This window comes from Microcaecilia unicolor, chromosome 10 (assembly GCF_901765095.1).
Source record: "Microcaecilia unicolor chromosome 10, aMicUni1.1, whole genome shotgun sequence".
Classification (NCBI taxonomy): Eukaryota; Metazoa; Chordata; class Amphibia; order Gymnophiona; family Siphonopidae; genus Microcaecilia; species Microcaecilia unicolor.
In genome coordinates this window covers 210,006,491-210,024,283 of record NC_044040.1, presented here as the reverse complement: position 1 = coordinate 210,024,283, position 17,793 = coordinate 210,006,491, and the positions used below count along the sequence as shown (strand labels likewise).

The 17,793-nt window shown below is 43.6% G+C and overlaps 1 protein-coding gene across 1 annotated transcript in view; it reads right to left on the bottom strand.

Moving 5' to 3' along the window:
- Positions 1-10,425: 10,425 nt before the first annotated feature.
- LOC115478403 (probable cation-transporting ATPase 13A4) overlaps positions 10,426-17,793 on the bottom strand; it is a 74,144-nt gene continuing 66,776 nt past the window's right edge. Inside the window, exons 27-29 of the mRNA XM_030215704.1 lie at positions 16,423-16,511; positions 12,622-12,702; positions 10,426-10,716 (exon numbers count right to left, since the gene is read on the bottom strand). Of these exons, the coding sequence (XP_030071564.1) occupies positions 10,426-10,716; positions 12,622-12,702; positions 16,423-16,511 (461 nt within the window). The remainder of the gene's footprint in view (positions 10,717-12,621; positions 12,703-16,422; positions 16,512-17,793) is intronic.

Below are 17,793 nucleotides of genomic sequence, written 5' to 3'. Positions count from 1 at the left end.
AACAGGTGGATGTGAAGCGTCTGTTCACGCTTTCCAAAAATACTGGGACTAGGGGGCATGCGATGAAACTACAGTGTAGTAAATTTAAAACAAATCGGAGAAAATATTTCTTCACCCAACACATAATTAAACTCTGGAATTCGTTGCCGGAGAACGTGGTGAAAGTGGTTAGCTTGGCAGAGTTTAAAAAGGGGTTAGACGGTTTCCTAAAGGACAAGTCCATAAACCACTACTAAATGGACTTGGGGTTCGATTCCCACTGCAGCTCCTTGTGACTCTGGGAAAGTCACTTAACCCTCCATTGCCCCAGGTACAAATAAGTACCTGTATATAATATGTAAGCCGCATTGAACCTGCTATGAGTGGGAAAGCACGGGGTACAAATGTAACAAAAAAAAAAAAAGAAAAATCCACAATTCCAGGAATAACATGTATAGAATGTTTGTACGTTTGGGAAGCTCACCAGGTGCCCTTGACCTGGATTGGCTGCTGTCGTGGTCAGGATGCTGGGCTCGATGGACCCTTGGTCTTTTCCCAGTGTGGCATTACTTATGTACCTATGGGAGTGTTCCCGGCGGTAATTAGCAGTTGGCACGTGCTGGACGGTTACCACATGGGTAACGTGTGAGCCCTTACCGCTAAGTCAATGGGTGGCGTTAATCCTCAGACCATAAATAGACGCGTGCTGGTTTTAATTTTGCCGAACCTCCAATTCCCGGCCCCCAAACCCCCCTTTTTATTCCAGACGCAGTGGATAAGTGGTCCAACGTGAGTCCAATACACACACCCACACTACTGCAAGCCATTATTTTGGCACACCTTTAAAAAAGGGCCCCGGATATTGGTGCTTTTGTATCACTCACTCCCTCCCACTTACTTCCTCCATATACTGTGCCCTGGTCCAAGAAAGGTCGTTCCTGGTATAAATTATGAAAAGCTTACATTTCACTCCTCTAAGCCAAACAAAATTAATTTGACAGAACTGATGCAAGAATGAAATCTGCAGGTGACTCTTCATCTAATGGGTTCTTAATATACAGAACTATTTAGCGGATCACACACAGAAACGATGACAGAAAATAAAAACACATACTGGCCTGAGCTGGTACATTTTGTTCAGGAAATATAGCTTTGTAATTTATTATTATTATTATTATTTTTCATAAGTGCCATGATGAAATATCTGGCACAGAGGAAAGAAAAGGGATTCAAGGCTAAAGCTTGGCGGAAGATGTCCCAGAGAATAAATCGAGTGTTACGCAAGACACAGTTAAGGCTGACAGCACAGTGAAGTGAAAAGTTTTGCACTTTCTTTTTTTTAATTCTTTATTTATCATTTTCATTAATTTACAAGAATATATCTTGAACAAGTAAAGCAGTTTAACAGGTTACAGGCAATTTTCTCTAAAGAAAAAATTAAATAAGAAAATTATAGATTATCAACTTGTATTAGACCCCGAATTGAAGGGGCTGGACCTTAGTACTACTCAGGAGATTAGTTTCAAATATCTTTCAAAAATAAGAGGTAAAGGCTTAACAGTATTATACCGCGCATTTTACTTTTTCATTAGTCTCTTTTTCCAAGGCTAATCAGACCTACTGAACTCCAACATAAATTATAAAACCTTTTTCTGTGTAATAAACTGTTTCAAGTGCTCAGAAACAAAAAATACATATTTAACCCCTAAATATTTCACATTGCATTTACATGGATAATTGAGATTAAAAGAGGCTCCCATGGCTAATGTTGCAGATCTTAATGCCAAAAACTCTTTCCGTCTAGCCTGAGTCTGTTTAGTGACATCTGGAAAGACTAGTACTTTTTTCCCATAAAATGGGGTTTGTAAATGCTTTAATGCTGTTTTTCTAACCAGTTCCAGGTCCTGTTGAAAAATAAAGGATACTAAAAGAGTTTGTCTTTCAGTTATTTCTGTCAAGGATGATTCTAATAATTCCGAAACATTTAAATCAGGTTCTGTTTGTAATAGTTCCTGGGGGCCATCTTTCAATTTTCTTGCTGGCAAATAATATACTTTATTAAGTGGAGGTATTTTATCTTCTGTAAATTTCAAATTTTCCATCAAATATCGTTTGAAAATATCCAAAGGAGAATAAACTAAAGTTCTTGGAAAATTCAACAAACGCAAATTGAGCCTCCTGTTGTAGTTTTCAAAATACTCCAATCTGGTATGAATCAATGTATTATCTTGTATAAACTTTGCTGAAACTTCTTTCATTTTTACATTTTCATCAGATAAATGTTTCATTCTTTCTGAGACTTCATTTTTCATTGCTGTAAGGTCTTTAGACAAAGTCTGAACGTTACTCACAAGAGAGTCGATCTTGCTAGTTGAGGTTAAGACCATCTGAAGTGTCTCCCATATAGCCTCGAGTGATACCGGCACTTTCTGAGCCTTAGATGAAACACAGGCTTCGACTGGGGAAATCGCTATGGGGCCCAGTTGACTCGCCGCTTTGCCGTCATCGCGGTTTTGCGGGTCGCCTCCATAATCGACCCCAGTCGGTTGTGGCGGTTGAGATCGCGTTGGAGGGGACAACGAAATATCCTGTCCTAAGAGGTCAGCCTCTCCTGGCGCTGTAAACTCAGCGGGACCTCCAAACGCCGTCGTCGCGGTTCTCACGAGAAAACTATCGAGCGTCTGCTGGGTAGGTGTAGAAGTTAGAGCTGCCTGGGCCGCAGCTCTAACAAACGCCTTTCTCTTTGTATGCGGCATATTTCTTTAGAGGTAAAACAATTTTTTTTAGGTAATAGAGAAAGGGTTTGTGCTCCTGCTGACTACTCGATGTTACTCGCGAGGTGATGTTGCTGCCGCCAGCTTGCTCCGCCCCCTCCACCCAAGTTTTGCACTTTCAATCTAAATTTCTCCTCTTACCTCTCACTTCGCACTTTCAGTGTTCACTGGGCGTTCCTCCTCAACTTCCATCCCGCTTTCAGTTGGTGTCCCCCAGGGTTCTGTCCTTGGACCCCCTCCTTTTCTCCATCTATACCTCTTCCCTTGGTACCCTGATTTCATCTCATGGCTTTCAATACCATCTTTATGCAGATGACTCTCAGATCTACATCTCCACCCCTGAAATCTCAACCGTAATCCAGGAAAAAATTTCATCCTGCTTGTCTGACATTGCTGCTTGGATGTCTCAACGCCATCTGAAGCTAAACATGACTAAAACTGAACTTCTCATTTTTCCCCCTAAACCCACCTCCCCTCTTCCCCCTTTCTCTATCTCTGTTAATGGCTCTCACATCCTCCCTGTCTCCTCAGCTTGTAACCTTGGAGTCACCTTTGATTCCTCTCTGTTCTTCTCTGCCCATATTCAACAGATCGCCAAAACCTATCGTTTCTTTATCTACAACATTAGCAAAATCCGGCCCTTCCTTTCTGAAAACGCTACCAGAACCTTTATCCAAAACCGCTTGGATTATTGCAATTTATTTCTCACTGGTCTTCCGCTCAGCCATCTCTCTCCTCTCCAGTCTGTCCAAAATTCTGCAGCACGACTTATTTTCCACCAAAATCGTTATACCCACATTAGCACACTCCTCAAGACACTTCACTGGCTCCCTGTCTGCTTCCGCATACAGTTCAAACTTCTCTTACTGACCTTTAAATGCATCCACTCTGCAGCCCCCCCATTACCTCTCCACTCTCATCTCTCCCTACATTCCTCCCCGTGAACTCCGCTCACTGGACAAATCCCTCTTGTCAACCCCCTTCTCCTCCACTGCTAACTCCAGGCTTTGTTCTTTTTCCCTCGCGGCACCTTATGCCTGGAATAGACTTCCTGAGCCTGTACGTCTAGCTCCATCTCTACCTGTTTTCAAATCTATGCTGAAAACCCACCTTTTCACCACTGCTTTTGGCTCCTAGCCTCTACTCAATTGCCCTCCCCTTGTTTCATACTCACCCAGTACTTCCCTCGCCCTTAATTGTCTTATCTGTCTGTATTTTTGGATTGTAAGCTCTATCGAGCAGGTACTGTCTCTCTGTGTCAGGTGTTCAGCGCTGCGTGTGTCTGGTAGCGCTATACAAATGTTAATAATAATAACGTTCCATGTAGAAGCCTGCCTTGCAGATGAGCAACGCGGATACACAAGGACAGGCTTCTACATGGAATGTTGCTAGTATTGGAGATTCTAGATGGAATGTTGCTACTATTGAGATTCTACATGGAATGTTGCTACTATTGGAGATTCTACATGGAATGTTGCTACTATTGGAGATTCTACATGGAATGTTGCTACTATTGGAGATTCTAGATGGAATGTTGCTACTATTGAGATTCTACATGGAATGTTGCTACTATTGGAGATTCTAGATGGAATGTTGCTACTATTGAGATTCTACAAGGAATGTTGCTACTATTGGAGATTCTAGATGGAATGTTTTGGCTCCTAGACAGTTCTCAATTGCCCTCCCCTTGTTCCTTCTCACCCAGTACTTCCCTCACCCTTAATTGTCTTGTCTGTCTGTATTACTTTTAGATTGTAAGCTCTATTGAGCAGGGACTGTCTCTCTGTGTGTCAGGTGTTCAGCGCTGCGTGTGTCTGGTAGCGCTATACAAATGTTAATAATAATAATAACATTTCAAAGAATTCTATTTCTGCATTTTTTAAAATTTTGCTAGACTGATTTTAAGCGTATGATGGTTTTGGTCGTATCCATGTCCTGGTGCTATGGTCAACGCTCTGCATTGCTAAACAGGAGATTACTCGATGCCTGTCTCCATGAGGAACAGCTGCTATTTGGGGGTACATCAGAGGATTTGGCCCTTATATAGTCAAGGGTAGGGCAGCATAATGTTGCGGATTAGGGAGAGGGTACATGCAAAGAAGCCCACTCAGACCCCCTTTTACTAAGGCGTGCTCATGTTTTTAAAATTGGGCGCATTCTAAATGTTAGAGACGCCAATGCATTCCTACGGGCATCTCTAACGTTTAGCGTGTACCCAATTTTAGCGTGCGCTAAAAACGCGAGCACGCCTTAGTAAAAGACCCCCTCAGTCACCAATGATTTATCAATCTGTGAGGGGGCTGAAGGGCTCACTTGGCCACCATTTATCCCTTGGTGGAGAAGGCAGGTCAGTGTAAGGAGCAGTGCAGCCCCTTTAATACCTTACCATAGTGCATGCTGCGAGTATGTTTTTTGAACTTTTGGACCAGATTCTATATCTGGAACTGAAAAAAAATCAGCGTCGATGGGAAACACACCTATGCGTATTTTATAAACTGCACTTAAAGTTAGTACGTGTAGCACTGTCCATGCGACTAAAATTGAGGCACAGCCATTTACGACAATTAATTAATTAATTTGTTGCATTTGTATCCCACATTTTCCCACCTTTTTGCAGGCTCAATGTGGCTTACATATTTACCGTTAACGGCGTTAGCCGATTCCGGTCTGAACAAATACATGGTGTGAATGAATACAAGGTGATATTGTGGTAGATAAGGTACATGTATGGTAGGTACAATTGGGGGGAACTTAGAGAGGGCGGGGGGAGGAAGAGTCAGGTAATGTCCTTTACGGTCTTTGGTTGCATTGTGTCGCAAGTGTCCATGTATTTTTATGTTGGGTCGGAGGGGTATGCTCTTTTGAATAGGTCTGTTTTTAGTGGTTTCCGAAAATTAAGGTGGTCTGGCATAGTTTTTACTATTTTTGGCACTGCGTTCCATAGTTGTGCGCTTAGGTATGAAAAGCTGGTTGCATAGGTGGATTTGTATTTGAGTCCTTTGCTGCTTGGGTAGTGGAGGCTTAGGTATGATCGTGCAGATTTTGTGGTGTTTCTGGTTGGCAGGTCAATAAGGTCTGTCATGTATCCAGGTGCATCGCCGTAAATAATTTTATGAACAGTCGTGCAGATTTTGAAAGTGATACGTTCTTTGATTGGTAGCCAGTGCAGTTTTTCTCGGAGTGGTTTGGCGCTGTCAAAACGCGTTTTTCCAAATATAAGCCCGGCTGCTGTGTTTTGGGCAGTCTGAAGTTTTTTTTAATGATTTGATCTTTGCATCCCGCATAGATTCCATTACTGTAGTCTGCGTGGCTTAGTACCATTGATTGTATCAGGTTACAAAATATTTCCCTCGGGAAGAATGGTTTCACGCGTTTGGGTTTCCACATTGAGAAAAACATTTTCTTTCAATGAAAGCTGGTATAAATGCCCACAAGTAACTTTAGGCATGGAACGGGTTATTCTATAATACTGTGTGCAAATGTTAGGAACACCCATGACCCTGCCCGGGCTCCTCCCATGAGCACGCCTATTTTTGAGATCCATGCAGTAGAATTTACACAGACTACTTTATAGATTACATTTAGTGAGTAGTGCATGTAAATTCTAATTAGTGTCAATAATTGCTTGTTAACATCCAATTATCAGAGCTGATTGGCTTGTTAAGTAATTGTGTTTTACACACAAATCAGAATACGCCCAAATTTGCATGTAGAACTCTAGTCGCACTATATAGAATTTCCTATGGCCAGGAGAGCAATCAAAATCTCAGATGTTTTGCTACAGGTGAGCCGTATTATAGATAGATATTTTATTTATTTGGATTTTGCTCACACCTTTTTCAGTAGTAGCTCAAGGTGAGTTATATTCAGGTACACTGGGTATTTTGCTGACCCTGGAGGGCTCACAATCTTAATTTTGTACCTGAGGCAATGGAGGGTTAAGTGATTTGCCCAAGATCACAAGGAGCAGCAGTGGAATTTAAACCAACCACTTCTGGATGTCAAGATGGGTGCTCTAACCACTAGGCCACTCCTATGTGCTTTCCCCGCTTTCCTATCTGTTATAGTTCTCCCCTCCTATCCTTCTCTGTCTAGTCAGTCAAGTTAATATACTACTGCCTTTCCCTCACAGATCTACTGTACTTGTCCCATGCGCCCTTGAATTCTGATAGAGTACTCATCTCTAGCTCCTCCACTGGAAAGCTCTTCCACACATCCACCATCATTTCTGTAAAGAAATATTTCCATAGATTACTCCTAAATCTATCTTCTTCCACCTTCATCCTATGGCTTCTCATTCCAGAGCTTCCCTTCAATTGAAAGAGACTCACTCACCTTCTGTGCATTTATACCGTAGATGTATTTAAATGTCTCGATCATATCTCCCAAAGTATACATATTGAGACCTTTAAGTGTGTCCCTATATTCTTTATGATACCTTTTTACCATGGGCATAGTTTGACTGTTTCATTTGGGGGGGGAGGCAAAGGATGGGGCGGAGCATATCAGCATATTCATTTGCATATATATATATGCAAATGAATATGCTAATATGGAGGAAGGAAGGAAGGGAATAAGAGCTGGCTTTTTTGGGGAATAACCACAATGAATTACTATTGGCGCCCCGCCCGCCGCCAGTTCACCGCTGCGACTTCGTGTAAGACTAAGTTGTCGTTGTCATTTGGGGGGGCAATGCCCTCCCTCGCTCCGCCCCCCCAATCTACGCCCATGCTTTTTACCTTTACAATTACCTTTTTAGTAGCTGCCCCTGGGCCAATTTCATTCTTTTCATAACCTTTTGAATGTGCAGTCTCTGGAATTATACACACTACTCTAGATGAGGTCTCACCAGAGACTTATAAAAAGGCACTATCACCTTTTTTTTTTTCATGCTCGCCATTTATCTCCCTACACACCCAAGCATCCTTCTGGCTTCGGTTGTCACCTTTTCTATCTGTTTGGCCACCTCAAATAGAGTACCTCAGGGTTCCATTCTTCTTTCATTCACAGAAATACTCCCCCCCCCTCCTCCCCAGTAGCACAGCCATGGGTGGGCCCAGCTGGGTAGGGGTCCACCCAAAATTGCCACACCTTCACTGTGGCTGGTGGGATTGTAAGACCATCTGCTAAGCTTGGCAGTTGGTGCCAATTTCACTGGGGCTGCTGCTGCAACTGGCTCCTTTCACATGTTGAGTTTTCACACATGTGCTAAAACATGCTGGTGGTGCAGCAGCCCAGAGATACTATCACCAACTACTGAGCTTGGGAGATGATATGGCTGATGGAGGAGGAGGTCTTCAACTGACAGTGCTTGGGGGGTCCCACCAACCCAAGTATTTTTGAAGTTAGGGATTTGAGGGGAGGGGCAGTGAGCAAGTGCAAAGCAAGGGGGAGGTTTGGGATCAGGCCCACTCAAAATTGTACATCTGGCTACGACACTGCCCTCTATACTGTACCATTCTCTTGGAGTTTGTAGCCAAAATGCATGACTTTTGCATTTGTTAGAATTAAATCTTAGCTGAGGAGAACCAAGATGGCATTTAGTTTGAAAAGACATGTTGGTTGCTGCACTCATGCTTTGCTCTTTTTCTCCTGATTCAATTTGCCTTAGCTCTAGGATGTGTTCAAAGCACACGGGGAAGACTCAGAGCTCTATCGGTGGGCCCTAGACAGTGGCCATTGATTTCAACTTACGTGATCTTATCTATTCTTGTTCCACTGTCTGTCAATGGGTAGGCTGAGGGCGCTGACCTGCTTAGAGCAAGAAGTCTCTTTAAGCCCTGAATTATAGAGCATACCAACTTCTTTGCAGAGAGGATAACAGTTGCATAGGTCAGCTTGGGGATTGCTGATGCTTGGAGGAGGGGTGGCCAGGGGCTGGTCCTCCATTTTTTGCTTTCGATGGTGCAACTACAGACTTGGTGTCCCGGGGTATTGAAGGCAGTGTAGTGGCTGAGAGGCTGACTGGCTTCATGTGACTGGGGTGAATACAAGTCTGTCTCCATTCTTGTTACCATTTTGGAACCCCTGGAAGGCATGCACCCACATTAATGACGCTTTCCATAGTTACACTGGATAATATCTAGGCTGCACTGGTTTGTTTGGATGCCTTAGTGACAGTGTGTTCAAAAGATATTGGCTCTCTATCAACTAAGCTAGAACCATTTTTGAAAGCAGCTCACTGGCTTCCATTCCTTTATCGCGTTATTAACAAAGATACTACTATTGGTTTACAAACCTCATTCATCTAGCAAACCATCATATGTTTCACGATTACTGACCACTTACTCCAATCATCATATTCTTCGATCCTCTTCTCAAAATTTACTGGTTATCCCATCTTTCGATATTAGACATGAACATACTAGAAAAGCAATATTCTCGGTCCAAGGCCCCGAACTCTGGAATAAACTACCACAATCCCTTCATAACCACACTCTGCTTTCAACATTTAAAACAGAACTTAAGACCTTCCTTTTCACAGATGCATATTCCTGATTTTTTCATCTCATCCCACAACAGCAGTACTTAATTGACTGCACCTACTACTACTACTACTACTATTTAGCATTTCTATAGCGCTACAAGGCATACGCAGTGCTGCACAAACATAGAAGAAAGACAGTCCCTGCTCAAAGAGCTTACAATCTAATAGACAAAAAATAAATAAAGTAAGCAAATCAAATCAATTAATGTGAACGGGAAGGAAGAGAGGAGGGTAGGTGGAGGCAAGTGGTTACAAGTGGTTACGAGTCAAAAGCAATGTTAAAGAGGTGGGCTTTCAGTCTAGATTTAAAGGTGGCCAAGGATGGGGCAAGACGTAGGGGCTCAGGAAGTTTATTCCAGGCGTAGGGTGCAGCGAGACAGAAGGCGCGAAGTCTGGAGTTGGCAGTAGTGGAGAAGGGAACAGATAAGAAGGATTTATCCATGGAGCGGAGTGCACGGGAAGGGGTGTAGGGAAGGACGAGTGTGGAGAGATACTGGGGAGCAGCAGAGTGAGTACATTTATAGGTTAGTAGAAGAAGTTTGAACAGGATGCGAAAACGGATAGGGAGCCAGTGAAGGGTCTTGAGGAGAGGGGTAGTATGAGTAAAGCGACCCTGGCGGAAGATGAGACGGGCAGCAGAGTTTTGAACCGACTGGAGAGGGGAGAGGTGACTAAGTGGGAGGCCAGCAAAAAGCAGATTGCAGTAGTCTAAACGAGAGGTGACAAGGGTGTGGATGAGGGTTTTGGTAGAGTGCTCTTAACCCTCTTCCCTTCTCTTCTATTCTATCTGTATTATAGTTCTATCCTCTTCCGTGTTGGTCAAGTTCTGTCATAGCCTGATTGTATGATACATATTATTTGTGGGTTTTAAAATGTTTTTTTTAAACTTCTATGTACTTTTAGCATATAAGCCACCCAGACATCCATTTTCTCCCAGAAATGGAGCACGCTTGGGGCTGAACTACCACCGGCGGTTGCGTTGGGCCAGCAGTAGTCTCATTATAGCGTTCGGTAAGCCTGCGTTGGCCTTACCGACGCTTTGTAAAAGACCACCAAATGCGATGGAAAGATCACATTGCATTATAACAGTTTGCTGTCCATGACTCATACATTTTCTAATGTCATTTATTAGTCACACTACATTACATCTTAAATATGCAAATAATGCGATAAAAGATTTGTTTGCTACAAGTAAGTAACACAGTCCCTTTCATTTTGGTCCAAAATTTGATCGTCCTTGTACCAGTTATCCTCTGTGAATATCTCCTCTGTGCCATCATACGCTGGGTTGTAATAACCCTCAGTGTTACCATCTGGTTCACCTCTGGCAGGAAAACAATAGACGGTTTTGTTCAGTGGGGGCCACTCTGGGTCCTTATCCAAGGTATTTCGTAACCTTTTATACTGGCTGCTTTCAGTGCGTCGAAACATTCTTTTTAACAGGACCCAGAGTGCCCGGTTTTCAACGATGATTTCCTATGAAATGAGAACCACAGTAATGTTTAAGGCTTCCAATAAGGATATCTCTTTTAGAAGAACATAATAGGGTCAATATTCAGCCACCCAATGTCTGTTTCAAAATATTACAAAAGCATGAGGGAGAGTGGTTTAACTTTCACCAGATAACTTCAATATGCAGTTACAGTCTGGTCAAAATAGCAGACAGGGCTCATACTCTCTTACCCTTGTTTTCTAACTCCTCTTACTCTTACCTATGGGCCCTGTTTGCTAGGGTACGTTAGTGTTTTTAGCACGCCTATACTTAGTGCGTGCGTTGATGATGTAGGCGCCTATAGGGATATTGTAGGCGCGTACATGGTTAATACACGTACATGGTTAACGCGCCTATAACACTGCTTAGTAAACAGGGCCCTATATGTTCCACCTTTGCTTGTACCCTACACTGTGAATTAAAATGTTCTATTACACATTGAGGGCCATAATTGAACGGGGGCGCCCATCTCTAAGGGCGGCCATCTCCGGGGACAGCCCCGGGAAGGGACAGAGCCAACCGTACTAACGAACAAGATGGGTGGCCATCTTTCGTTTCGATAATACAGTTGGGGCTGGCCAAATCTCAACATTTAGGTCAACCTAAATGTTGAGATCACCGGACCTAGAGATGGCTGGCCTCAGTTTTTGCCGATAATGGAAACCGAGGCCGACCATCTCAAATCTGGCCAAATCCAAGCCATTTGGTCGTGGGAGGAGCCAGCATTTGTAGTGCACTGGTCCCCCCACATGCCAGGACACCAATTGGGCACCCTAGGGGGCACTGCAATGGACTTCATTAATTGCTCCCAGGTACATAGCTCCCTTCCCTTGGGTGCTGAGCCCCCCAAATCCCCCCCCCAAAACCCACTCACCACAACTGTACACCATTACCATAGCCCTTATGGGTGAAGGGGGACAACTACATGTGGGTACAGTGGGTTTCGGGTGAGTTTTGGAGGGCTCACATTTACCACCACAAGTGTAACAGGTAGGGGGGGATGGGCCTGGGTCCACCTGCCTGAAATGTACTGCAGTACCCACTAAACACTGCTCCAGGGACCTGCATACTGCTGTCAGGGAGCTGGGTATGACATTTGAGGCTGGCAAAAAAATGTTTTTAATTTTTTTTGGGGTGGGAGGGGATTAATGACCACTGGGGGAGTAAGGGGAGGTCATCCCCAATTCCCTCCGGTGGTCATCTGGTCAGTTCGGGCACCTTTTCAAGGCTTGGTCATGAACAATAAAGGACCAAGTAAAGTTGGCCAAATGTTCGTCAGAGCCGGCCTTCTTTTTTCCATTATCGGCCGAGGCTGGCCATCTCCTAACCACGCCCCCGTCCCGCCTTCAGTACACTGCCGATACGCCCCCTTAAAACTCTGTACGGCCCTGCGACGGAAAGCAGTTGAAGCCGGCCAAAATCGGCTTTCGATTATACCGATTTGGCCAGCCTTAGGAGAAGGCCGGCCATCTCCCGATTTGTGTCGGAAGATGGCCGCCCTTCTCCTTTGAATATAAGCAGGATTGTGTTGACATTGTAAGTAGTATACTATGCCATACCTTGTATTGTTATTTGAATATTTTTTACTGCTATAATTGTCTATTGCTCATGTTTGAAGTATTCTTACTGTACACCGCCTTGAATGAATTCCTTCAAAAAGGCAGTAAATAAATCCTAATAAATAATAAATGTCAAAATAAATAAACAAATGTAAGAGAAGGAAATCACGCCATTAGTGCTGAAAAGAATTGAATGCATCATTAGAATGCAACTTGTCCCCTTTTCTTTCTGTATACTGGACTCTTGGCATACTTGTTTTCTCCATGGTGTATATGGGGGAGGGGGAGCTTTTTGCAATTAATTAAAAAGAAGGAAAGATAGCTTCTTACCTCTACAAGAAATGATACTGAAAAATGCACAAAAAGTATAATTACAATATGAACCCTCCAGAGAGTAGGTGTGCAAACAAGCTGTTAGGATAGAAAAGAGAAGATCAGATATTTATCGATGTATCCAACATTCATCATCAACCCAAGGTGCCTTTCAAAAAAAAAATTACAGAAGATATTAGAAATGGAAGGAATGGATTTGTTTATTCATTTACCAGTTTTTCCTAGAACAGATTTTCTATTTCTAGCTGTGAAAATTCTTATTTTGCTGTAAGTTAGGTCACATTGAGTGTTTTTGTGTCTTTTCTAGAAGTTTGTTCATCTTAGTGAATTTGAGAGAGGTGCTAGGTATCAACATGCAGATGGTATACCAGATTTGCAAGGGCTGGGTTCTTGGTATGCTTTGGGCAAACTTCAAAATATACATGTATACTCCATGTTTTGTAATGGTAATACACGTATACTTCAAAACATACCACCAATGGATTTATATCTGCTCCAAGTCACACATAACAGTCAGCTAACTGCTTATATAGGCCCAAGCAGGCCGATGACCAATAGTAAGGGGCCCTATTACTAGCGTCTACGTGCACCCAATGCACGCCAAAACGGACTTACTGCCCGACCACCGCGTGGCTCTTGTAGCAATTTCCGATAAGCGCGTCCGAAAAAAATGTATTTTCGGACACGCGTATCGGGCGCACGCCAAGTGGCATTTGACGCGCATAGGTCATGACTGCCCGGTTACCGCGTGAGCTAGGTCAATGGCTGGCGGTAAGGTCTCAAACCCAAACTGGACACACGGCAATTTTCATTTTGCCGCACATTCATTTTCGGCAAAAATTTTTAAAAGGCATTTTTTTGAAGGGGCACTGAAAAAAATGATTCTGCGCATGCCTAAAACACACGTCTACACTACCCCAGGCCGTTTTTCAGCACGCCTTTGTAAAAGGGCCCCTAAATGTGGGCGCTAGAAGCTACTAGAACCTGCATTTACACAGCACAGATGATCACAGGGTATCAGCCGCGAGCGTGAAGTGAATACCGCAGAGCTCATGTTGGTCCTGTACAGGGCCGGCCTTAGGGTGAGGCGACTGCATAGGGCCTCGCGCTCAAGGGGGCCCTGCCCCCGACCGCCTGAGTTCCAGTCCCCCTCCCTCTGAATTTTAAAAGTTACCTCGTCGGGTTAAAGGCAGCGGCAGGAGTGAAAAGCGTGTGAGGTGCTCGGCTCTTCAGGAGCCTTCCTTTCCCTCTCTCAGCTCTGGTCCCGCCCTCACGGCTGAGAGAGGGAAAGGAAGGCTCCTGAAGCGCCGAGCAGCTCGCAAGCTTTTCACTCCTGCCACTGCCTGTAACCTGAGGAGGTAACTTTAAAAATTCAGAGGGAGGGGAGGGAGGCCTCGGAAGGTGGGGAGCCTTGGAGCTGGGAGGGAGGCCTTGGAGCTGGGAAGGAGGGAGGAGCCCTGGAGCTCGGAGGGGATGGCCGGCCCTGGAGCTAGGGTGGGGGTGGAGCTAGGGTAGGTGCCCATCAAATTGGTCTGCACAGGGCCCCGGACTTGCTAAGACCAGCCCTGGTCCTGTAAGACTAGATGCTATTATTTTTTAATTAATTAGCGGAAGGTTCGGTGCTATACATTGATACATATAAGGTAATAAGTGTTCAATTGCAATATGGCAGTGGATCCCAACCCCAGCCAGTCAGATTTTCAGGATACAGTGTATGCAAATCTCTCTCATGAATATTCATTGTGGATATCCTAAAAACCTGACTGGCTGGGGTACTTCCAGGACCAGGGTTCGGAATCCCTGGTATGCAGAATTCCATTACTAAGGCAGAAACACATTTAATATCCTGTGCACGATACAAATAATAAAAATTGGAGAATACTAGTGTACTGAAAATTAACACGTGGTGTAACTTCATATGCCTTACCTGCAAAGATGAGAACATAATAGCAGAAAAGAATGGTTATGAAAATAATATATGGAATTGTAGGCTTTGTTGGACAACTTTTCCCAACAATGAGCTGTATAGTGACATGTTTATGTGTCCTTCAAATGGGGGTGATGTCTTTTGTTACTCCATGCATAAGTGTTGATTCTGGATGACATTTTGAGGGGGGGGGGGGAGTTATCAAGGTATAGTAGGCTTTTACCACACCTTGATTTACCAAGGGAGTCACCAACCTGTGTTCTCCCGACTGCTTGTGCCAGTGGCAAATGAATAACACTGATTGCGAACCACCTCGTAAACAGAATTAGTCCAGGGGCCCAGTAGTATCGGACCACCAAGCCTGGGCCTAATGTTAAAGGGGCGGCGTACTTCAGTAAAAGTAGAGGCCAGAGTGTCCCCATGCCAAAAGCCCCACTTCCCCCCTCACGCACAAATCAAGCTCCTCCCCCACCTATTGGCACATCAACCAGACACCACACCTGGAACTTCCCCTCCTCAAAGGCAGGACCCCCCCCCCCCCCCCAGATCCTTCAATCCCCCAAAGGCCCACTGGACCTACCTTATTTAAAATGCTTGGTGTCTAGTGGTTCAGGCAGGAGTGATCTCCGGTTGTTCCTTCCCTGCCAACACCTTCACCCAAAATGGTGCCAGAGACCCCTGCTGGTAATCTCATGGTACTACCACTAGGGGGTTATATTTCATAAGAACTTGATTTTTATCCCAGTATAGTAAATAAGACCACATAAGTTCAATGTATTATTTTCAGGACCAATTCTAGCACTGAATGACTATATTTTTCACACATGGGCTCTTCTGGCTTATGCAAATGAGGTCCCTCAGCGAGTCTCTGCATCCCTCCACATCTCCCTTGAGGCACCCCAATTAGTTTCATGTCAGGTTTTTTTTTTAATTTCCTAATTCTAGAACAATGCAAACCAAAAATGGTCCTTGAGCTCTTTTATGCAGTTAGATTTCAAGATAGACCTCATAATATACTTGAGTTAGGTTTAAATGCTGCTCCCCAGTACCTCTCCACTCTCGTCTCTCCCTATGCCCCCCCCCCCTCGAGTACTCCGTTATGTAGATAAATCTCTCTTAATCGTCCCCTTCTCCTCTACTGCTAATTCTAGACTCCGTTCCTTTCGTCTTGCTGCACCCCACCCCTGGAATAGACTTCCCGAGCCTGTGCGTCTAGCCCTGTCTTTGGCCGTTTTCGTGTCCAAACTTAAAGCCCACCTCTTTACCACTGCTTTTGACTCCTAACCACTACTCACTTGCCCTGTCCTTTTATCCTCACCTCTTTATTCCCTTACCCTTATTGTTCTGTCTGTTTACCTGTCTTATCTAGATTGTAAGCTCTTTGAGCAGCGACTGTCTCTTTTTTGTGTATGGTGTACAGTGCTGCGTATGCCTTGTAGCGCTATACTACTACTATTTAACATTTCTAGAGCGCTACTAGGGTTATGCAGCGCTGTACAAATTAACAATTAAGGACGGTCCTTGCTCGGAAGAGCTTACAATCTATGATAGTAGTAGTAGTAAATGCATTCATACAGCCTATGCATGCAAATATTTGGCATGCATATCTGTTAGGGCAATACTGGAAACCAGACCAGCTGGTAGGACTGAGGCAATCAAAGGCCTATTTATGTATCATCAAGCCAAGCTGTTCTGTTCTGCTTAATAAAGTATGGCGAATAGGTTTCATATTACCAAAATCCACTGTGTTCATTCAGTGCAATAAATGTATAAGACCATAACCCATAGGATTCTTTAAAGACAAGAAACAAGGACTATCTACTCTGATTGCACAAGGTCATATCTAATGATGAGTCTAATTTGATACTTACTTCCATTAATGTATAGAAATTCTTTATGTCGGCAAATATGAAGAAAATGCTAAATCCAAGACTGACAATCAGCACAATCAAAAACGGATCTAAAAGAAAGGGGCAGATTACAGAGATTATTAACTTCACTATATTGAGACTTAAGGGGGAAGTTATCAAAGTGGGGCTGCCATTGCTAGTAAGATGGCTTATTTTATCATAAGCAGTTAGGAGTCACGGACCAAGAAAGGGACCTTGGTGTCGTCGTTGATGATACGTTGAAACCTTCTGCTCAGTGTGCTGCTGCGGCTAAGAAAGCAAATAGAATGTTAGGTATTATTAGGAAAGGAATGGAAAACAAAAATGAGGATGTTATAATGCCTTTGTATCGCTCCATGGTGCGACCGCACCTCGAATATTGTGTTCAATTCTGGTCGCTGCATCTCAAAAAAGATATAGTGGAATTAGAAAAGGTACAGAGAAGGGCAACGAAAATGATAAAGGGGATGGGACGACTTCCCTATGAGGAAAGGCTGAAGCATTTAGGGCAGCTGAGGGGAGATATGATAGAGGTCTATAAAATAACGAGTTGAGTTGAGCGGGTAGATGTGAAGCGCCTGTTTACGCTTTCCAAAAATACTAGGACTAGGGTCATGCGATGAAGCTATAATGTAGTAAATTTAAAACGAATCAGAGAACATTTTTCTTCACTCAACGTGTAATTAAACTCTGGAATTCGTTGCCAGAGAATGTAGTAAAGGCGGTTAGCTTAGCGGAATTTTAAAAAGGTGTAGACGGTTTCCTAAAGGAAAAGTCCACAGACCGTTATTAAATGGACTTGGGGAAAATCCACTATTTCTAGGATAAGCAGTATAAAATGTTTTGTACCTTTTTGGGATCTTGCTGGGTATTTGTGACCTGGATTGGCCACTGTTGGAAACAGGATGCTGGGCTCGATGGACCTTTGGTCTTTCCCAGTATGGCAATACTTATGTACTTATGTATTGTAGAACAGAGTCTCATCTTATGCAATGAGATTCTGTGCTAAAATAGAATGACGAGGTAAAATAACCCATCTTAACAGTAGCCTACGTTGATAACTTCCCCCCTTACTGATTCGTTTTACAGATATGAAATAATTCAAACACTACACATAAATGAATCAAGGTTTATTTACTGAGCAGTAAAAATGTAGCTTTTACTCTTGACATAATGTTGTCTGAAAGAATATCAGAGCAACTGAGGACTTGATTCTGTAAACTTTGCCGCGTCAATAATTCGGACTCCACAACTGACGTTTCAACTAACCTCTGGCTGTGGCATAGACGTTATACCTGAATATTCAACGCCAGCCAGTCCATGAATATGAGCACTAACCCCCCAATATTCAAA